The 23,826-nt window shown below is 44.6% G+C and overlaps 1 protein-coding gene across 1 annotated transcript in view; it reads left to right on the forward strand.

Annotated features, from left to right (window-relative positions):
• The first annotated feature begins 1,597 nt into the window (after positions 1 to 1,597).
• The window catches only part of PPP1CC (protein phosphatase 1 catalytic subunit gamma), a 49,755-nt gene continuing 27,526 nt past the window's right edge, over positions 1,598 to 23,826 (forward strand). Inside the window, exons 1-3 of the mRNA XM_073626297.1 lie at positions 1,598 to 1,874; positions 16,874 to 17,005; positions 21,325 to 21,555. Coding sequence (XP_073482398.1) covers positions 1,820 to 1,874; positions 16,874 to 17,005; positions 21,325 to 21,555 — 418 coding nt within the window. The 5' untranslated portion in view covers positions 1,598 to 1,819. The remainder of the gene's footprint in view (positions 1,875 to 16,873; positions 17,006 to 21,324; positions 21,556 to 23,826) is intronic.

The raw sequence follows: 23,826 nt of genomic DNA on the forward strand, positions 1-23,826 counted from the left end.
ATGCCCGAAAAAAATCGTAAGAGCAAGACTACGCATGCTCAGAAACAAAAGAATTACATACAAAACTAGTCAACACATGACGTCACTTCTGACGTTGTATTCTGTCGTGCAAAAAATTTTGTATCATGAGTAACCTCTTTACTTTCAACATGAGACTAACATGCCACAAAAAAACAGACGAACGGTTGTCCGAAAATCTGATCGTGTGTACGAGGCTTTAGTATCATACCATTTTAACAAGTACATGTACTCGTGCAAACGCTTAGTATCAGCACCAATACCAGTATCGGTGCAACCCAACCTAGGACACATGCTTACCAAGCCTAAATTGTGACAAAAATGAAAAAAAAATCCCCAAAACGTAATTAATGTTCTTTTCCCCAATACTTTTCATTGCTGTCCTTATTTCTTTATTGAAGACAACAATTTAAGAAGAAGCAATCAATTAATGTGTGTATATATATATATATATATATATATATATATATATATATATATATATATACACACACACACAGTAAAACCTTGGTTTGAGAGTAACTTGGCTTGAGAGCATTTTGCAAGACAAGCAACATTTTTTCATAAATTTTGACTTGATATGCAAGCAATGTCTTGATATATAAGTAGCGTCAAGTCACAACAGAGTATAAAAGAGAAGAGAAGTGCCTCTAAGTGTAGCAATATGGTTACATTTACTAAAGGTACAACATTTATCAACTCATATGATTGATGATAAAATAGGCACATCTAAGTATGCAGGCATCCGGGGTAAAGCTGTCCACATAGACCATCCCCCGCACCACCATCGACGTCATCCCCTCCACGCTGCGCTCCATGAGTGCTTCAAGCCTCACTTTCAGATCGCTCCACTGCAGGCTAGTCTTCCCGGTCACGATTGTAGACCGACAGCGGTGAGAGCCGGGGGTCTGGAGGATGGTCTATGTGGACAGCTTTACCCCAGGTGTCTGCATACTTGGATGTACCTCTTTGAATCAACCATGTGAGTTGATAAATGTTGCACCTTCATTGCATGTAACCATATTGCTACACTTCGAGGCGCCTCTCTTCTCTTTTATACTCTATAACTCCTGCTGGATTTTTCTTCTAATCCCCTTGTGGAGGCTGCCATTTGTGGATGGACATTTTATGGTTACACAACCTATCACATTGCTATAATCTATTTATATAGACTATAAACTGTAGGATTTATGAATAAATGGTTGTGGAACAAATCATCTGAGTTTCCATTATTTCTTTTGGGGAAATTTGCTTTGATAGACAAGTGCTTTGGATTACAAGCATGTTTCTGAGACGAATTATGCTCACCAATCCAAGGTTTCTATCTATCTATCTATCTATCTATCTATCTATCTATCTATCTATCTATCTATCTATCTATCTATCTATCTATCTATCTATCTATCTACAGTTTGTTAGTACAGTATAGTCCAAGCTGTACCGCGCTCCTTATTTATACCAATAAAATAGTGCGCGCCGCCCACACCAACCGGCTGAGCTCAGCGAACCCTTCGCGCAGGAATACTCAGCGTGCGGCGTGCTATGATCAAGACGTGCTCTCATTTCAGCATTAAAAAGTCCCTGTGTGTGGAGAGAGATTCTTGCGCGGGCCGGCAGAGGAGGAGGAGGCGGTGTCGCCATTTTGTTGTGCGCTCGGAGCCCGTAACGGAAGCAGGGTGAAAGGCTTTCCCCGACAGCTCCGAGCCCGGCCGCCCTTCTGCTCTCTCTTCTTTTACACTTTCTTTCCTGTTCGCCGCTCTCTCCCCGTGCTCTCCGCGCACACCTTTACACTTTGGAGGTCATGGCAGATGTCGACAAACTGAACATCGACAGCATCATCCAGCGGCTGCTAGAAGGTGAGGAGGCTTCCTGGGAAGGCCTGGCTCCGCACTAGGGACGGCCCGCGGGCCTCACTGAGGGGACATGTGTTAGTGAGGTGTTCTGGGCTCGGGGGCCGCCTGCCTTCGTGTATTCCCGGCTGTTTTCTGACTGGAGCTAATGACAGGCGCAGATTGCTGTCCGCCTTCCTTTACATGACGGCTCGGTGCCCGGCCTGCCTCTCTACCACTATGCCCCTTCCTCATAACTGGGGGCACCACCTCACATCTATACTACACTTCTCATTAGATCTTCCTGTAGACATGGATTTATTACCTTGCGGGTGTGGACATCCTTTAAACCTTTCCAGGCATTACACGATGCTTGGCACCTTTTTTATTTTTAAGTGAAAGATCATAATACCGCTCACTGGACCTTATATGTGGTGCCTTTGTTATTTGTGGCATTAAGACCCTAAAGTGAACACTTATTGCAGTTTGCTTATTCTATGTGTCTGCTTAACGTGTGGGGTTTTTTTCTATTTTTTTTTTTCTTTTTGCCTGATGATTTGTCCCACAAGTCTGTTTTCCAACACAACATCAGTTGGAGGATTGAGACAAACTAGCACTGGAAGGGAGGCTTTACAATAAACAGACTATGTAGAACTTTTTTTTTTTTTCTCCAAAAAGAAAAGCTGCTGTTTGACCACTTTATTTAGCGTTTCTAAAACAACCCTAAATTGCTGTTGCCTAAAAGGTTCTCCTTCATCCAGAGTTGGGTGACTCTATCCTGGAGGTGAGTTACTGGCCAGATCAGGTAAAAAATACAGCCAGCACATCTAGTGGTTTGTAAGCTGCAATATATTAGTTTGATTGTGGGTTTAAAGTGATTGTGAACCCTGTTACACCACTTACCTACAGATAAGGCTTGCCTGTAGGTACCGTGAATATCTAAAACTTGCACTGTTTAGGAGATATTCACTGTATCAGCATGTGCAGACGTCATCGGCAATGAAGAAAGGGCCCACTGGTGCCGTTCGGGACCCGTGCCGTGACCGGCGGCTCCTGCATGCATATGCTGGAGTGACAGCATCGTGGCTCTGGCCAATCACAGCGCCGGAGCCCGCGACCCTGGAAGTAACTCCCGGAGACATGCCGTCGGTCACAGCGGTGTGCGGGGACTGCTGCAACTGCTTCGATCTAAGGTAAGTATTTCATAATGAGCTAGTATGCTATGCATTTAGTGTGTGTGGGTTTTTTTTTTTTTTTTTCTCCCCTACAATCACTTTAAACCCCTTTGTGCCTAAGGGTAAAACGCATCTAAATGCCTAAGCACAATTTTGCAACTTTGACATGTGTTTGTAAAACTACGCATCACAACTACTTTGTGCATCCAGGTGGATTATACGTTTTTCTTTTGATGGTAATGGATATCTATGAATCCTCCACTCCCCCTCTCTCAATTTTTTTTTTTTTTTCAATCCTACCAAAAAAAAATACACATCCTGTCCAAAAAAAAATGTTAACCTTGACCCAAACACTAACCCTGGCACTGGCCTAGATCAAACCTTGATGTAGGTATTTTACACTTTTTTTTTTTTTTTTTTTTTCCTTCTCTGGAGAGCGAGATATGCATCTTTCCTCCATTCAGAGAAAAAAAAACACAGGGGTGGGCTCCAGTGACTAGTCATTTTGATAGCCAGTCAGGGGCAGTCACAGCGATCAGGTGACTTGGCATTGGGAGTTTCGGGTCCTGATCGTTATTAGGAGGCTCTCCATGAGACCCCATTGTGTGCTGGGAGCAGGCTGTGTGGCATGCTTCCAGCACAAAGGCAGATGCACAAATACCCAAAAGTGGAACTTCCGCTCCCCCACCCCCCCTCTGGTACCTTTTTGGGGGGGGAGGCCATACCTGTCTTTCACAGGTATGCTTTCCCCACTTTCGAGAGCCTCAGCTGCGGGTATTGACGTCACGGTTGGGGCTCCCTCCTCCCCCTTTCGCCAGGCTAGTAGGAGAGGAGCCTCGCGCATGCGCAGTAGGTTTACCGGCGTGAAGCCGAAATGCTACACTGCTGGGTTCCCTTATTCGCAATGGAGGCAGCATGCACCCGACAGCTGATGGAAACATCAGCTGCGGTGCCAACATCGCTGGACTCTGGGACAGGTAAATGTCTGATTAAGTCAGCAGCTGCAGCGGGGGGCAAAAATCCGCTTCAATGTTTATGCGTTAAGGAGCAATGGAGACACCTTTTGGACAGCAGCATTGTCAGTCTGGTGAGGGTAATCTTAGCACTCACTTAGGATGAACTTGATTAAAAAAATGAAGCTGGACTCCAGTTAACACTTTATAAGCAGTTACAGCATTTTCATTTTTTTTTTTTTAGTGTGGGATAATTTGAGCACACCTGCCAGTTTTACATAGCTTATTGCAGCACTCTTAAGCCCTATGCACACAGGCCGAATGTCTGGCGGCATCAGCTGGTTCAATAGAGATCGGCTGACATTCAGCCCATATACCGCGGGTGGAAGGGGCACAACCGTAAAGTCTGCCGACTGGCTCAGTTTCAGCACTCAGCTGATGGTTGAGTGCTGACCCAGAGGGTTGTGTGTGTGGGGGGGGGGGGTTGTTGACACATGTCAGAACACAATGGCACAGCAGGGAGGTCGCTGTACTAACATCGGATTGTTAGTACAGCAGCTCCTCCTGTGCTGTCAGTTTTCTTTTTGTTCAGCCTACTGAATTGAACTAAAGAAAAGCAGTTTACCAGGCTTTTAGTGCCTGTTACACGGTATAAGTTTTTTTGTTTTTTTTTTCCAACCCAGCAGGCTAAACTGACAGATCACTCTCCCCTGCTGAGCTGTTGTGTTTAGCGGGATGGTGGCGGTCCCCCTGTCAAATCAACCTGCCAAAACACCAGTCAGCCATTGGCTGCAAGCACTTATCGGATGCTGGTTTTCCAATGCATGTCTGTTTCACACAAGCCAGATTGGCTTCTGTCACAGGCCAAATGTTGTGTTTTGTGGCCTGTGTACCTGGCTTGACTGTCACTTTGCTGGACAGCTTATGCTGGCTATACAATATCTATATATCTATAGATGTATATATGAAAAATCAGCCAAAATTCGGTCATTTGGCCAGTTTGTTTTTTGGACAGTTAATGGGCACAAATGATTGCTGCAATGTTTTTGAGCCGAAAAAACTAAGGACAAGTTTGGAAATGTTCTGCCGAATGATGAATTGAAAGGTTAATGTGTTTCCCGTCTGAATTGTTTGCACTAGGTATATGTGTAAAAAGAACAAAAAAGTGTTCATTTATGTCCACTAAACGATTTATTGGTCGTTACATGATGGCACTATCATTTGCTCTCGCGGCCGAATGTCTGTTTTTCGAAAATGGGTTTTGTGTATAGTGTATGGCCAGCATAAGTGTTGAATTGAAAAATAAGACAGCTGGCTAGATTACCAGGGGAAAAAGAAAATGAACACAGCCACCACATCTAAGAATTGGTAAGCTGCAATATAACTTTTGGGCTTGATACAGCTATAACCGTATTCAAAGTCCTGATGCTCAACCTGTGGTTTGGAAGTTGAATGTGGCTCTTTGATGCTCATTGTGCGGCCCTCAGGGTCTCTGCACACAGCGGTCTGTATTTTCCTGATTTTGATTCTGTCCTGTGAAAAATCTATTTTTGAGTCTAGATTCTAGTTTTTAAATGGCTTGGTTTATTTTTAACCACTTTGTCGCTTTAACTGACAATTGCGGTTGTGTGACGTGGCTCCCAAACAAAATTGATGTTTTTTTGTTTTTTTTGTTTTTTTTTTTTGTGACTGCGACATGGCCGACAGATCGGACACTTTTGGCGCTATTTTGGGACCGTTCACATTTATACAGTGATCAGTACAATTAAAAATGCACTGATTACTGTGTAAATGTGACTGGCAGTGAGGAGGTTAACCAGGAGGGAGCGCTGCAGGGGTTAAGTGTGTCCTAGGGATGTGTTCTAACTGGGGGGGGAATGAGCTAGTGGTGACTTATCACTGATCACCGCTCCCCCACTGCTTGTTTACATTAGCATTTCCCCTCTCCGTCAGATTATTGCGGGTATCCCTGCGGATATACTCACGGAGCTTGCGGTGGGCACGTGCCTGCTATGCAAGCCTTGCGAGATCACGTACATTAACGTGATTTTGCCGTGCCAGCCGCAAGCGGTTAATACTACTTTCTGTGCTGTTCATCTCTTTAGGTTTATTTTTTATTCTGCTTTTTAAAAATACCAAGTGTGGTACAAGATATAAAGCTTTATGGAGCTGAAATGTGGCAGTATTGATGGGTAGTAATAGCAGTCATTGCTAGTAATGTCTCCTGGAGCCTGCTCCCACACTCTTAACTCACCTAGCACACTGGCAGTTACTGACCATCTCCTGTTCCATATATGCAGCATACTGTTGTATTATGTGTGGCCTTTTGGCAGTCGGGGGCTGCACATTGCACACCCAATATGAAGAAAGTTGATCATCATACAACCCCCCCTACCCCCCGACTAGGTAAAGCCAGCTTTTTTTATATCTATGTAAAGGCATAGACGGCAATTACAAGATAACAGATGCTCCTGTTTTTTTCCAGGCATGTTATGATTGCTGTGTCTTTACATTGATGGCATAAAGGAGTTGTATTGGTCCAGTGTCCCCTCATTGTAATATTTGTGGCTGTTACTGGGACTAAAAATGAGACCGAATTAAAGTGGATGTAAACCAATTTCATGAAAATTTGAGCAGGGCACATCTATCTGTATTATCTCTCTCCAAAGCACTGAGTCCCTGTGGCTTTCTCCTGCTCTGTGTAGCTTGGTTATCAGCCTGAAAACTTCTGAGAACATCTGCCTGAAATTTGTATCTGGGAGGTTGCTATCAATACATTAGCACAGAGCTGCTGATACTCTGAACAGCTGAGTCTTTGCCTATGTGGAGGGTGGGTGTGTGTCTTTCCTCCAGTTGTCTGTCTTGGCTGAATGCCAAGATTCCACTTCCAGTCCTGAACAGGAAGAGAATCTCCAGCACAAGGTAAGAATTCTAAAGCATATAGAAAGGGAAAGGCAGATATACATGTAAAGCTTATATAGGTAGATTTGTTTCATCTCTGTATCTGAGGCTGTTCACTTCACTGGGTATGAGAGTTTACATCCACTTTAAATTTTTTGCCAAAACAATAGAATGATCTTGCAATGAGGACACTTGTGACAACCAAGATAATATCCTGCACTTCGAAGATGCATCCTTCCTGTTAACTAGTCGCCGCCCGCGCACCATCAAATGACGGCGGGGCAGTGCAGCTCTCGTTCTGGGACATCATGGGACGGCGTCCCAGAATGACCACTCTTGCGTGCCCGCAGAGCACGGTGATCGCAGCCATATTGCTAGGACACTGCGCGACCCCAATCTCTGTAAAGAGCAACGGCTCTTTAACTATGATCGGCTGTGTCCAATCAGTCGGTCACATGTAAACATGGAGATGCCTATAATCGCCACTCCTCACCAGTGTGAGGAGAGCCAATCAGCGGCATCTCCACGCAGGGGCACTTGTAATCAGGGCACTGATGATTAGTGCCCACCAGTGGTGGCAATCAGTGCCCATTAGTGATGCCAGTCAGTGCTGGCTATCGGTGCCGCCTATCAGTGCGGCATATTGGTGCCTCCCCATCAATGCATATCAGTGAAGGAGAAAAATTACTTTCAGTTTCTGTCAGTAAACTTTGTAACTTGGTAAAAAATAAAAAAAAACCCAGCAGTGATTAAATGCCACCAAAAGAAAGCTCTATTTGCGTGAAGAAAATGATAAAAAAAATGTGGGTACAGTGTAGCATGACCACGCTGAAAGCTGAAAAATGGCTTGGGCAGGAAGGGGGTGTAAGTGCCCTGTAGGGAAGTGGTTAAAAAGGAGCTTGAAGGGAGAGACTATAACTGTTCCTACAGTTTAGCTTGAGATGTAATCTAAAATGGGTGTTTTATGTGGGCAGCCTGATCAAATCAATGACAGGCAGTTGGCTGAACTGTTCAAGTGTGTCTTGGAGTACACACTTCATGACCTGTGCAGCTGCCTGTCATTGATTTGGATAGGCTGCCTCTATATAACATTTTGTGCATTCCATGCGAGTGAAGGCAGGCTTTTGCACAAGTGTACACATAGGTATGCCCCTGTGGCCTAGATGGTGTATTTAACCACTTCAGCTCCGGCATGTTTTACCCCCTTCCTGACAGGCCATTTTTTGCGATATTTGCAAGCGCCCCCTAAAGCCGATGGAAGAGATATGTGATTTTGCGATAAAGGGCCGTCCTGCCACAGTATATGTACGTGGGGAGGGGGTGAAGCACATTTGGGATTTTATTGACCCCCAGATCTCTCCGTAAAGAACATGCTGTACTGTATGGCTATCGCAAGGGATGTTTAAAGAGGAACTGCGGTCTGCTCACATAATTTGTAATAAAAACATTGCCATTCTGAAGCTTCCCTCCAACCACTTTGCATATTTTATATATATACTGTGATTCTGTACTTGCCAAATATGCTGCAGAAATCTCCCTCCACTGAGTCTGGCTGCATCCATTTTAACTGGGCAGCTAAAGTTGCTGCCTGTTCACTTCCTGGTTATAAACAGGCACATGTCCAGTTCTGCAGCTCTTGTTGGCCCTCTTATTAGAGAGCTGTACATGTTGTCATAAGCCTAGACTTTTTACCAGACAAACAGGAAGTGGCCTGTATAGTGTATTTACTGGCAGAGTTTTACTATCCAAAGTTAAAACATGGGCAGAAGAATTAATAGATGGAAAGTAGAAAAAAATGACTGAAGGTCTGCTTTAAAGCATCCCCACACATGGTGGTGAACACATGTAAGTCATGCCCACGTGTAAACGCTGTTCAAACCACACATGATGTATCGCCTCAAACGTCAGCAAGAGTAAAAATGCTAGCACTGGACCTTTAACGCTAAACTAGTAACCTATAGAAATTTTTAAATGCTGCAGTTTGCCGCCTTTCCATGGGTGTGCGCAAGTTTAAAGCATGACATGTTGGGTATCTACTTGGTATAACATCTTTCATATTTTACAAAAAAAGGAGAATCGTGTGTGTTTTTTGTTTTTTTTTTTTTTTTTTTTTTTTTGTTTTTTCAAAATAAATACAGCTTTTTATTTGTAAACAGTAGTACTATAGGCAATTTTTTATTTTTTTTTTATTTGGTCAGCTCAGTGGAACGAGTGTCCCCATAAGATTTCACCTTTTTTGGGGACAGCCCAAAATTTGGTCTCTTTCATTGATAATGGTGAACGGGACAAATAGAGTGTGAATCTCCTTAACAGATGGCAATAAAAACCTGACAAGTGTTCTAATCCATCTGCACCCTATCAAAGACAAAAAAAAAAAAGTTTTGCCATTCTATTTTAACTGAGCTGAGGATAGAAGCTGATTGGTTACCATACACAGCTGCTTCCGATTCATAGTATACATAGTTACATAGTAGGTGAGGTTGAAAAAAAAGACACAAGTCCATCAAGTCCAACCTATGTGTGTGATTATGTGTCAGTATTACATTGTGTATATCCCTGTATGTTGCGGTCATTCAGGTGATTATCTAATAGTTTCTTGAAGCTATCAATGCTCCCCGCTGAGACCACCGCCTGTGGAAGGGAATTCCACATCCTTGCCACTCTTACAGTAAAGAACCCTCCTACGTAGTTTAAGGTTAAACCTCTTTTCTTATTGTAATGAGTGGCCACGAGTCTTATTAAACTCTTCTGCGAAAAAGTTTTATCCCTATTGTGGGGTCACCAGTACAGTATTTGTGAATTTAAATCATATCCCCTCTCAAGCGTCTCTTCTCCAGAGAATAAGTTCAGTGCTTGCAACCTTTCCTCATAACTAAGATCCTCCAGACCCTTTATTAGCTTTGTTGCCCTTCTTTGTACTCGCTCCATTTCTAGTACATCCTTCCTGAGGACTGGTGCCCAGAACTGGACAGCATACTCCAGGTGCGGCCGGACCAGAGCCTTGTAGAGTGGGAGAATTATCGTTTTATCTCTCCCCCTTTTAATGCATGCCAATATTCTGTCCGCTCCAGTTTTAGTAAATTCCCCCAATATACTTTCCCTGTCAAGGAAGGCAATATTCTCTATTGGAAGATTTCACCTTAAAGTGATTAGATTCATATTTTTTTTTTTATTAAATCACACGTTCTTGCCTCCACTGTGCCGTTTGTTTTGCACAGTGTGGCTCTGATCATGCTCTTCTGGGGTCCCTCGGCAGCTCCTCCTTGCATCAGATGACCCCCTAGGAGAAGGGGGGGTTACCTTGCAGGCGCGCTCCCGAGTCCAGCATTTGCATCCATAGACACAAATGCTGGACTTGGCCCCACCCTCGCATCATTGGATTTGATTGACATCAGTGGGAGCCAATGGCTGTGCTGCTATCAATCTATCCAATCAAGAGCCCGGACCCCGTGCAGAGAGGGAGAGCACTTCTCTGCTGAGGGGATGAAGGGGCTTAGGTAAGTAAAGTGGGGGAGGGCTGAGCCGCTGGTCATTGCCAGAAGTTTTTTTTTTCACCTTAAAGTGGTTGTACACCTATGACAAAAAACCTGCAAGACAAAGGCATAGCATACTAGATCATTATGATTTGCTTACCTGAGATCGAAGCCCCTGCAGCCGTCCTTGTACACCGCTCTGGTGGCCAACATCGCTCCCTGAGTTACTTCTGGGTATCATGGGCTCCGGTGCTATGATTGGCTGGAGCCGTGATGTCACTCCAGCTCGGGAGTACGTGCCATTGCTTCAGTGCGCATGTGCCGATGACGTTGGCACATGCAAATACAGGGGATATCTCTTAAACCGTTCAGGTTTAGGAGATATCCAGGGTAGCTACAGGTAAGCCTTATTATAGGCTTACCTGTAGCAAAAAGTGTGATGTAAGGGTTTACAACCACGTTAATGCATGGGCTGCATTAAGTGAAACGCAAGGGTTTACCACCCCTTTAATTCCTGTTCTACAACAGCTGCCTAAAGAGGATGATTTTTTTTTTTGTGCTATCTTGACTTCCTGTTTTTAGATTCAATTTTGGAAAGATTTTTCCTTCACTTTTTAACGGCAAAATTTTGGCTTTAGTGTCGGGGCACAAGTATGAACCTTTCCTCCCCACTTTTAATTTGCATAGTTCCTCCTTTCCCATATTTGTACTCCAACGTACCCCTGTTGTGCCCACATACTTTCCCACCTTTTTCAATTTCACCCTTGCTGTTCTTGGAGGTAATAAACAAAGTGTAATATATTGAAGCTTGGTATGCCAGAACACACTAATTAGATGCTGTTCGGATACTGGTTTTCCAGCATGCCTGTTCGACAGAAGCCAGTCATGAGACTTGCTTATGTAGACCAGACAGCTGTACACATGGCCCAATTTTGGCTGGTGTGTACAAGGCTTAAGGGTGTCTGCTTTCTGGATGAAGTAGTAAAGCAGACATCTTTGCAGAGCAGCCTTGTCAGTCTGGGTAACCCTTGGGGTGTGTTGGATGTACTAGCAGATTTAGATGGGCTTGACTAACATTGACAAATTGAAGCTGAACTCCAGCTAATGCTTTATAAGCAGTTACAGCAAATGTTTTTTCCTTTTGGGATTAAGGTTTTACATAAAAGCTGATCATTGTAAGCTCCTCGGTCGGTGTTGAATGGTTTGTCAACTATCTGCTACTTTTAATTTCTAATTTTAACCATGTTAAGTCCCCCCCCCCCCCATGTAAGCAATTTTCTTTATGTAGTTGTAAACTATACTGAGATGGCACTCATTCTCAGATGTTGGTCACCTGTAGAGGCTTTTATCCACTTCCCCTTTTTTTTTTTTTTCACCCCCCCAAACATGTACTCTCTAAAAGTCCCTGCAGAATAAAATGGTGGGTGTTGCAACTTTTACATTGTGCAGCTGTTTATCATACATAAATATTTATGAAAATACTTTATTGAATTTACACAAACAATATACTCACATTTTTTTGGGTAACATTTTAATTGCTAAACCAAGTAAATGCCTTAGGCCCCTTCACACATGCAGACCGTTCAGATCCGCCTATCAGTTTTTTCAGGCGTATCTGAACGGTCGCACCATACAGCTCTGTGGAGTTTCAGATGTCAGCGGTGACATGTCTGCTGACATCCGATCCGCAAAATCCAGACGGATGGATGTCCTATTTTCCATCCGTCGATTGGATGAAAATGGACAGGCGGTCCGTAATCATCTGATTTTCCCCCCCAAAGGGGAGAGCGGATTCTGACAGGTCTGTCCCTGCAGAGTGCAAAAACGGACTTGTCATCCGCCGGCTTGGCAGGGATCAACGGAGCAATCCCTGCTGAGCAAGCGGAGTAGTGAAAAGGGGCCTAACTCCATGCTGTAAAATCGTGTACGCCTGTGGAATGGCAGCAAACATAGCAAAACTCCATAGGAGATGTGTGTGGGGTGTTTTTTTTTTTTTTTTTTTTTTTTAACAGGTTACTAGTTTAGAGTTACACAGGCGGTCTGGTGCTGGAATTGCTCTCTGCATGATACCTCACATCTGGTGTAATTGCATGTGCGTTTGAGCATGGGGAAAATGGGTGCTTTAAAAATTACATGGGCTGTGGCAGGTCCCCTTTATGGCAAGATCTGGGGTTTTAGACCCAGATCTCTCCTGCTCTTAAAAGCATCAAAGGTTGGTTTAAAAGCATCAAAGGTTGGTTTGATCGGCTGCTTTACAGGTGGTCCAGGCCCTGAGGCAGCAAGCCTAAATTATGTTCCCTCTACCATACTTCACCATTGGGATGATTTTTTTAGGTCCATTTCACACGGGTGGCTGTTCTGCCACTGTTAAAAGCATGTTTTGTTGTTTTGAAACTCCAAGACTTTTGTTTTGTAAAGGAAGATGGATGTAGGGAGGTTGGCCAATCGCCTATATCCTCAGGAACGATCGGGGTCCCAAGTCTGTTTCGAATGTATGGGCCTAGGGCTAAGAGGAGTGATGAAATGAACCCCTATTCCTGGAGGGAAGGCAGGATTGTTGAATAGGGAAGATGGGGGAGAGGGGTCTGAGGAGAAGATCGAATACAGCCCTCTTCAGTACCACAATGTAAGAACAGCAATAGTTAGCGGCGAGGAGAGAAAGTTCCCTTGTACCCACATAGGATGGTGTGTAAATCGACAGGGGCCAAATCTTGTTTGATCATGACAGAGGCCTTTTGGAAAGAACGGTGGAACCACTTGAGTGCGCACTGTAAGGGTAGCTTTGTAGTATAGTTCAAAGTTGGTTAGTTCTGTGCTGGAGTTTTGGAAGGGTGAGTAGGTTATATTTGACTCTAGATGGGCCATGATTCCAGATAAAGCAAATTGAAAGTGAGCGCAGAGCAGCAAAGGATTTGGGTGCTAGAACAGGTATGGTTTGGAAGAGGTACAATAATTTGGGTAGGGTATCCATTTTAACCACTTCACTACCCGCCTATAGTCATATGACGTCCTGGGATGGGATCTCCCATCCTGGGTGGACGTCATATGACGTCCTGGGATTCCCGGCTGTCTAGGGGGCGCACGCGCCCGCCGCGCTGCTCGGGACCCGGTGCGTGTGCCCGGCGGCCGCGATGTCCGCCGGGCACCCGCGATTGCCCGTTGGCCGGACCGTGGATCTGTGTGTGTAAACACACAGATCCACAGCCTGTCAGCTCTGAGGAGAGCGATCTGTGTTCCCAAAACGGAGGAACACTGATCGGTCTCCTCCCCTTGAGCGTCCCCTCCCCCTTCAGTTAGAATCATTCCCTAGGAAACATATTAACCCCGCCCCCTAGTGGTTAACCCCTTCACTGCCTGTCACATTTACACAGTAATCAATGCAATTTTATAGCATTGATCGCTGTATAAATGTGAGTGGTCCCAAAAATGTGTCAAAAGTGTCCGCCATAATTTCGCAGTCACGAAAAAAAATCGCGATCGCCGCTAAAAAAATAAATTTAAAAAAAAAAAAAAAAAATGCCATAAATCTATCCCGTATTTTGTAGACGCTATAACTTTTGCGCAAACCAATCAAGATACGCTTATTGCAATTTTTTTTTTTTATACCAAAAATATGTAGAAGAATACGTATCGGTCGAAACTGAGGAAAAAATTTGTTTTTTAAAAAAAAAAAAATTGGGATATTTATTATAGCAAAAAGTAAAAAATATTGTTTTTTTTTTTCAAAATTGTCGCTCTTTTGTTTATAGCGCAAAAAATAAAAACTGCAGAGGCGATCAAATACCACCAAAAGAAAGCTCTATTTGTGGGGAAAAAAGGACGTCAATTTTTTTTGGGTACAACGTCGCACGACCGCGCAATTGACGTTTAAATTGCAAAAGCGCTGAAAACTAAAAATTGGCCTGGGAAGGAAGGGGGTGAAATTGCCCTGTATTGAACCGGTTAATGGTGGTTCAGCCAAACCCGGGTAAAGCGGAGACCACACACGATTCCGGGCCTTTACGTAGATGAGGGATATAGTTTAGCGGAAAAAAATTCGAGGTTGGCAGGTAGGACATGCCCTTGGTTTGTCATAGGAATTAGTAGTTGGAAGGAAGTGAAGACATTGTGGAGACAGGTAAAGGGAATTTAAGAGTCTCCATCTTGGATGTTAAAGGGTTTGTAAACCTTTGTGTTTTTTTCACCTTAATGCATACAATGCGTTAAGGTGAAAAAAACACCTGGCAGTGACCAGCCTCCCAGCTGCCCCCCCCCCCCCCCCGTTTTGCTTACCTGAGCCCTGGAACTTGACCTGGCGGGGATGTGCTGTCTCTCTCCCCGGGGTCCTCTGCTCTTGATTGGATAGCTTGATAGCAGCACAGACATTGGCTTCTGCTGCTGTCAATCAACTCCAATGACCTGGGGACTGAGTCATACATTCAGCGGATATGGACGCCAAATGCTGGACTTGGGAGCGCTTCTCCTTGGGGGTTATCTAATGTGGGGAGGAGCCACCGGGGACCCCAGAAGACTAGATTCGGGACCACTTTGTGCAAAACGAGTTGCACAGTAGAGGTAACTCAAAAAAACAGCAAGAGCAGGGTCGTATGAGGTTGCTGGGCATAAAACCGGTTGTCAGCATAAAGGGACTGCTTATGATGAGCAGAGGGGGTTTGAACACCTTGGATAGAGGCGTTCTGACGAATGGCACATGCTAAGTGCTCAATAACAATCCCAAATGGGAGGGGAGGCAACCTTGGCGAGTGCCATTTGAGATGGCAAACGGTTCTGATGAGGTGCCATTTACAGTGACAGACGGGTGTGAATAGACAGATGAGGAGCCCAAGCCTAGTCCCAGTGAGGCACAAGAATCGCCAGTTGAACCCATCGAATGCCCTTTCGGCGTCAAAAGCTAGACAGGCCTGCAAACGGTGGCATAGGAGCTGAGGTGGATTGTTTTGGTTGTGTTGTCCTCAGCCTCTTGACCTGGGACAACCTTTTAATGTTGGTGGGCTGTGCCCTTCTTGCGCTATACGTAATGCTGAGTATTCTTCCTGAACAATTCAATTTTTGTTTTATCAGGCCACAAAACCTTTTCCCAGTAGTATTTGATAGCCAAGGTGCTCTTTGGCAAGCTTCAGGCATGCAGCAATGTTTTTTTGGAGTGTAGCAGCTTCCTCTGGTATTCTGCCTTGAACACCCTGGTTCAAGATTTGCATATGGTAGGCTTATGAACTGGGCTGTTTGCCAGATCTGGTGATGTCTTCAAGCCTTTAGCTGTTGGTTCTTTACCTCGTTGAGGTTTCTACGTTGTGCTTGTGGGCATCCTCTTAGCTGGCTTGCCACTTGTAGGAAGAATAGTCGCAGTACTAAACTGTCTCCACTTAAGACCACCTATCTAAGTAAGGCAGCCCATAGCAAAGTTTTCTTTACTGCAGCCACTTCAGTATTTGGAGCCATTTAAATGGAAGGGGGGGGGGGTGGATAATTGGACAGGATTTTTAAAGCTAATCTCCACCTAAAAGGGAAGTTTCGCTCCTAAGGACTGTTCCCCCTACTCCTCTTGCACAATTGGCACTTGAGGGGGGTGGAGCAGGTACCTGATTGACAGCTGCTTTCCACTTCCACAGTGGGAACTTTGACAGTTACCTGCTTCCCACAGCATGGGCAGTGGGCACCCGGCTGTGAAGCCACGAGCTGTCACAGCTGGGTGCCCATAGTGAAGATGCCGGGGGCTGAAGACTGACTGGGGTGAGCACAACGCTGGGTCATGAGACAGGTGAGTGGCTGTTAAGTCAGCTGATGACTTTTTTTTTTTTTTTTTTTTTTACAGGTGGCTGGAACTCTTCTTTAATGTAGAGGAAATCTTTCTAGAGCTTGGGTAAATCTGTTTTAAAGTGAAATTTGTAGGTTGGGAGTTGTGTTGCAGCTCATGGCCACCCTAAACATTTGATAGAACATTTATTACAATGAGTTGGGAACTTGAAGTTGCTTTACCCTGACTCTCCCCCCCCCCCCCCCTCCCCTTCTACTTACAAGGTGCTATGTTTGTGCATTTTTACTTTTCTAGGGCCAATACTTTTGCCTTTCTTGCCACAGCCTCCTGGGATACTTGCATTGCACATCCTTGGAGGCTTTGTGAAAGTCTGTTTCAGATGTGCCCTTGGTGTGACATCAGGGTCATGCTATCAGAACAGAAGACATGGCTTCCCAGGTAGGCACATAACCCACTATGCAGCTACAGATTACAGCTGAGTTTGCTGAATGTATTTGGGTTTTTGCAGCTGACCCATGTAGAGGCAGCCAGCTCCTGATGGCTGTAGAAAAGTGGCACAGGACCCGAAAACAAATAAGGTCCTCTAAGTAAAGAAGCTAAACATGATTTTAGATCCTGTAGCTCTTGAAGATGACATCCTAATTTGTTGCCTCATTCAGCCCTTGTTTTGTATGTGTTCAGGACTTTACCTCTAAAGTGTAATGTACATTGTCTGTATTGTAGTCCAGTGTGTTTGATTTTGCATTAAGTGTTTTTCATTTATTTCTAGTAAGGGGATCGAAGCCTGGAAAAAATGTTCAACTTCAAGAGAATGAAATTAGAGGATTATGTTTGAAGTCTCGAGAAATCTTTCTTAGCCAGCCAATTTTATTGGAACTTGAAGCGCCTCTTAAAATTTGTGGTAAGAACATGTTTTTTTTTGTTTTTTTTTTTGTGTGGTGGTTTTTTATATATATATATATATATATATATATATATATATACATATACATATACATATACATATACATATACATATACATATACATATACATATACATATACATATACATATACATATACATATACATATACATATACACATGCACATTCACCCAAAATGGGTTTGTACACTTAAGTGAAGAGAAAAGGTCTTAAAATTTGAGTGGTAAATTCTTAACCAATTGCTGCTGGGAGCAGGTTCAGTTTTTCCCCAGTCTGTTGCACTTCTGGAGAGGCATTGTGGGTTGCTATGACAGTGTATTTGGGGGCATCATACGCAAGTCACAATTGTGGGATGTGTTGGGTTTTTTTCTATTCTGCAGATGCTGCAACACTTTAGCCGACTTTGCTGTGTGGCCGTGTGAATGTAGCCTAATGCGGGCATTGGTGTCACAAGGGGTAAACTTGGTATTGCCTCTACCCTTGCCCTGTTTAAGCTAACTTTTTTTTTTTTTTTTTATGCTGAGCTAATTTTGGTATTTCCAAATTGTTAAACTGAATGCTATTTTATGAATTTTTGCTTTGTTAAACTTGGCATGCCAACAATATAAAGGTATTTCCAGGGTAGGTTTACTAGATATAGTTGTGATTAAATACATCCTCACTGATCAGTTTAGGTGTCAACTACATATTCAATAAATTTCTCAGTTACAGAATATAAATTTACTGTGTACCAAATACCTAAGCAAATATATTTTAAAAGTAATGACATTGTGCTGGAAAAACTTGAGCCAGTTCATACATGCTGTCTGCAGAAAACTACAGGGATTGTAGACCAGATGAGTAGTCTATTGCAATATTTAGCTTGTCTGCTTCAGTTATGTACTTAAAGTGATATTGGTTAACTTTTAAAAAAAGGTCATCTTTACCTGCTCTGTGCAGTGGTTTTGTACAGAGTAGCCCCATTCACCCTCTTCTCGGGTCCCCCCCCAGAGCAAGCGGCTTGATATGGGGGCACCCAAGCAGGCTCACTCCCAAGCCACTGCTGTGTGTTCATTCACATAGCTGCAGCTCAGCCCCGTGCCCTCTTATTGTCTCATTAGCACTGATAAGTGGTAGCCAATGGCTAAGTATTTGGGCGGGAGGCTACTAAAATATATATATATATATTGATCGGCCTATAACACGCACTTTTTTCCCCTGAAAATCAGGGGAAAATCGTGGGTGCGTGTTATAGGCCGATCCCCGCCGATTTCGGTGTCATCGGAGCGATTGCGGCAATTGCCGCGGTCGCCGCCGACATACACAGCCGTGGGTAGATTCAAAAATGGCGCGGAGACTGCAGGGAGCCGAGATACACATACTCGTGTGTTCTCGGCTTTTTCCGGCGCCGCCGTCACGCCCAGTCCCGCCCCTGGACCTGTGTTATGTCCATCATAGGGCGGGACTGGGCGTGACTGTGAGCGGCGCCGAAAAAAGCCGAGAACACTCGGGTATGTGTATCTCGGCTCTTGTCGGATCCGAGATACACATACCCGAGTGTTCTCGGCTTTTTTCGGCTCCGCTCAGTCACGCCCAGTCCCGCCCTATGATGGACATAACACAGGTCCAGGGGCGGGACTGGGCGTGACGGCGGCGCCGGAAAAAGCCGAGAACACTCGTATGTGTATCTCGGCTCCCTGCAGTCTCGGCGCCATTTTTTGAATCTACACCGAGTGCACAAAGCTGCACTGACATGGCTGGACTGGGGCAGACCTGCACTAACGAAGCTGCACTGGGGCAAGGCTGCACTGGGGCAAAGCTTCACTGACAAGGCTGCACTGGGGCAAAGCTTCACTGACAAGGCTGCACTGGGGCAAAGCTTCACTGACAAGGCTGCACTGGGGCAAAGCTTCACTGACAAGGCTGCACTGGGGCAAAGCTTCACTGACAAGGCTGCACTGGGGCAAAGCTTCACTGACAAGGCTGCACTGGGGCAAAGCTTCACTGACAAGGCTGCACTGGGGCAAAGCTTCACTGACAAGGCTGCACTGGGGCAAAGCTTCACTGACAAGGCTGCACTGGGGCAAAGCTTCACTGACAAGGCTGCACTGGGGCAGATAAGGCTGCATTGATGGGCATTTTAATGTAAGTTTTTTTTTTTTTCCTTAAACTTCCCTCCTAAACTTGGGGTGCGTGTTATACGCCGATAAATACGGTATATATTAAAATAAATATAAATTTTTTTTTTTCACCTTCATGCATGAAGGTAAAATAACTTGAGACTTTACAACCACTTTAACTTGTTTTAATATTAGAAGCAAACTCCTCCATATCTTTCTGCTTTATTTTGCTAAGATCACTTTGAAAAACACCCCTGGAATCAATCTGTCCTTGGCTCAATCATGCAGGCAGTAGGGTGTGCCTGGATGATGAAGCAATTGTCATTCAAAGTGGGACAGCACTGAAAATTGGCCTGGGCAGCAAGGGGGTAAAAGTGCACAGACAAGTGGTTAATGCGAATATAGTGTGTATAAAAGAACCATTGCCACAAAGATAACCGTTTGCCTATGCTGCACTTCACTTCAAAGGTGTTTCACCACCAGTCATAGTGCATGCTCACCTAAAAGTATGATCCCTAAAGCAGGTCTAAGCTCAATATTACTGGGATCTCCTACACATCAATTGGATGTCTTGTACCCAAAGGTCTGGTGTGCAGATCCATTTAAGGCTGTCTGCTAGTGGTTGTGGGGGCCATACCTCGGCCTAAGTTCACACTAGCTATGCGGAAACCAGAGATTCCAGCGCTGGATCCTGCATCGCATCTCTCCCGCAGGCAGTTCACACTGCCCTCTGCGAACCACTACGGGTGTCAATACAATGTTAATGACACCACTAGATCGGTTCACAGGTCCCAATGCGAACTGTGAATTAGGATCACATGGGTGAGAACACCCATGCGATCAGATTCCAGTGCGGGGAAAAGTCCCTGAACTTTTATTTTTTCCTCTACAAGTTCAGTCATACAACTGTGGCTGAACTCTCACTGCAGACATCGCATGTGATCAGCACCTGCAGTGTGGGTGCAAATCACATGTGATGTCTGAGATCGCTATAGTGTGAACCTGGGCTCAGGCTCTTTCCTACTTCCAGTTTTTGGCTCCTGTCACCCAGCTCTGGTCTATTTATTACATGGCTTCAGGCGAATAATCTGTGTTTTGCAAAAACAAGAATCTAGTTTCTTTTGCGCTATAATCTTATGTGCAGTACTAAAGTGAGGATGCTTGCTTTGTGGGAGTTTTTGTATTGCAAAAGTACTTTTCAATACAAACTGGTTTACTATTGCTTAGCTTACAGGATGTCAGCCATTTAACTGTCTGAGGTGTTTATTTCTTAGTGTTTGCCCAAAAAATAAATAAAATTCATATCCTGGTCCCTTTAAAGCAAATTAAACTACACAGTGCTTGTGCTGTGTAATCTGCCCCCTCTAAACTGTAAAAAAAAAAACTCCCTGAACCTGCCACTTCCCGTATGCCCTCTCTGTGCTAACCACAAAAATCAGGGCTGCTGAGCCCTGACCACTGTGGTCGGTTCGTCCCTCCATCATACGCAGTTCTTCTCCCCTCTCACCCCCTCCTCCTCGCCTGTCATCTCCCTCTGTCTCCGCCCTGCAGCTATTAAAAAAAAGTCACCGACAGCACCTCCTTTCTAAAAACGAACGTTGTAAATGCCTATTTAGAGCTGTCTTCAGGCCGGTCATGCGACTCGTAGATGCTTTACAGCTCACAGGGCCTGGGCTTCTGCAGGAGGCCACGTGATCTCCACAACGGACGTCGGAGGGAGATCTCGGGCCCTCCCACAGAAGCCATGTATTGGAGCTGTTAAAGCAGCCACAAGTCAAGTGACCAGCACACTCTGCCTGGGGTTCTCAGCTCTTGATTAGATAGATTGATGGCAGTGCAGCCATTGGCTCCCGCTGCTGTCAAATCCAATGACGTGAGGGATGGGGCCCGAGTCCAGCATTCTGTCTCTGCATGCAAATGCTGGACTCAGGCGCACACCCGCAAGTTAACACCCAGGGAGAGCACTTCTCCCAGGGGGTTTACAGATGCGCGGAGGAGCTGTGAGCACCACCGTTGTCCCCAGAAGACTAGGTTCTGGGCCACTGTGCAAAACTGTACAGTGGAGGTAAATGTTTTGAAAAAGGTTTACCATCACACTCTTGCCATATAAACCTAGATTTACAGTTTTTTTTTTTTTTTTTTTTTTTTTTTTAACGCTAAACCCTACACTACTTATTCTGATACTTCGTCTTTACAGGTGATATTCATGGACAATATTATGATCTGCTACGCCTCTTTGAATATGGTGGATTTCCCCCAGAAAGCAACTACTTGTTTCTTGGAGATTATGTGGATCGAGGGAAACAGTCCTTGGAAACCATTTGTTTACTTCTGGCATACAAAATAAAATATCCAGAGAATTTCTTTCTTCTTCGAGGAAATCACGAGTGTGCTAGCATTAACAGAATCTATGGCTTTTATGATGAATGTAAGTACATTTCTGCATGTAAACAGAGCAAAGCTGCCACTTGGAATTCTTTAGTCATATAGGCACAGCATTCCAGGGCACTATATATAATTTTAGAGCAGTTGCCATATCCTTATGTGCCCTAGCAAAACATTATACAAAAAATTAGGTTAACTTTACTTTTTTTTTTTTTTGTTCCACTTCCCTACCTGGCTATTGTCAGATGACGTCCACAGATGGGATCTCCCATCCTGGGTGGACGTCATATGAGGGCCTGGGCTTCCCGGCCGCCTAGGGGGTGCGTGCGCACCCGCCGTGTTGCTCGGGACCCGGTGCGTGTCCCCGGTGGCCGCGATGTGTAAACACAGATCCACGTCCTGTCAGTTGAGAGGAGACCGATCTGTGTTCCCAGTACAGCGGAACACTGATCGGTCTCCTCCCCTTGTGCGTCCCTGCAGTTAGAATCATTCCCTAGGAAACATATTTAACCCCTTGTGTCCCCCTAGTGGTTAACCCCTTCACTGCCTGTCACATTTACTCAGTAATCAATGCAATTTGTGACGGGGGGGGGGGGAGAGACACAAGATGTACTGAAAGACCTGAACTTATCTTAAGAATTGGCAGATTCAGATTACGCTCTTTAGCATGGAGCCTTACCTTCTGTCCCAATATGACAGGTTCAATACAGATTTGATCATCAAGGCTGCTGACAAGGATGGGGGGACATAGTTCTCCTGGATCAGGTTGAATATTTAAGGAGGTGTTGGTGTATACTTGATTATGGACAATGGTATACTCCCATCCCCAGTATTAAGGAAAGGGACCATAAAAGATTGCTTGCCATTCTTGACCATGCCTTTGTCAATGGTCTCATTGGTAAGGAGACTGTGGAATACCTTAAAGTAGACTGTCCGAGTGCCAGTGTTCTGTGCACTTCCAAAGGTCCACAAATCTGTAGATGACTGACGCCCCTCTTTGGTCATCCGATTATCTTGGAGTGGGATCACTCAGTCAGTTAATTGACAAAATTTTACAGCCTTTTGTAAATACCTCCACCTCCATTATTACATGTGGTGCTGCCAGAGGGCACACTTTTGGTAACGCTGAACATTGAGGCACTGTATTCATCCATACCTCACAAAAATGGCCTACGGGCCAGTAATAAGATCTTTGTTAGCAGACCATTGGACAAACAAGATCACCACAAGTTTGTGGTAGAGTTGCTAGACTGTTACTGAACAAGTTTCAGTTTGGTACGTTACTGCCATGGACCCTGAGTGCGTGGGCTTATGCAAACATCTATTTGTGAGACTGGGAGTGTTGGCTTCTTGATGGGGGACATGTCACTGTCTAGGATTTTGTCCTGGTACAGGTATTTTGACATCATCCTGTGGTCAGGTACTGGGTGACAACCCTTACAACCTGAGATTCACATGTCTCTACAATAGAGAAAGGGTTACATTTTTGAATGAGTATCTCTCTGGATAGAGGGGGGGGTGTATCAACACCAAGCTGTACTGGAAAACTGCAGTTAACAGTTTACATGCAGAAAGCTTCCATCCAGGGACTTTGATCAGAAACATTCCGGTTGGCCAGTATCTAAGGGCCTGCCTTAATTGTACGGAAGATAATGATTTTGAACAGGAAGCCAGAGTTTTGATGAATAGATTCCATTTGAGGGGCTATAGTAGAAAGTGGCTTGTTAAAGCCTGTAATAGGGCAAGGGACAGTGATAGAAACTCCTTTTTTTTTTTTCAATGTAGGGATAGAAGGGACAATGACCCAGGCCCCATGACTTTATTTGCAATACACCCAAAAGATTGGTAAAGTTAGGGACAGGTTGAATAAAGACACCAGTCCATCTAGTGCAACGTATGTGTGTCTACAATCATCCCTATTTATTTAAGGTACCCATATAATGCCGCCAATTCACGCAGCACTCCACACATACATCTAACACCCACATCGGTTCCTACCCTCAAGGAGCCCACAATCCAAGGTCCCCCAACTCGCATTCATATACTGGGGCCAATTTTGAACAGAAGCCAATTAACCTACCAGCATGTCTTTGGACATCTGCTCAACACATTGACACTTGCTAAGGAGAGCATGTCAGTAAGTTTATTTCCAGGGATCCACAACTAATATACAAGAGGGCTTGCTCTTTGGGTGACCTCCTGGTACATGGTGGTATTACCTGGAAACCCACTGGCCTCCCAAGGCAAATGGGAATGACTCGCTGTAGGAGCTATGAGTTTTGACTGTTTATGATTGAGGGTGACTCCCTACAGC

Source organism: Aquarana catesbeiana, linkage group LG01 (genome assembly GCF_042186555.1).
Source record: "Aquarana catesbeiana isolate 2022-GZ linkage group LG01, ASM4218655v1, whole genome shotgun sequence".
In the NCBI taxonomy this organism is placed as follows: domain Eukaryota; kingdom Metazoa; phylum Chordata; class Amphibia; order Anura; family Ranidae; genus Aquarana; species Aquarana catesbeiana.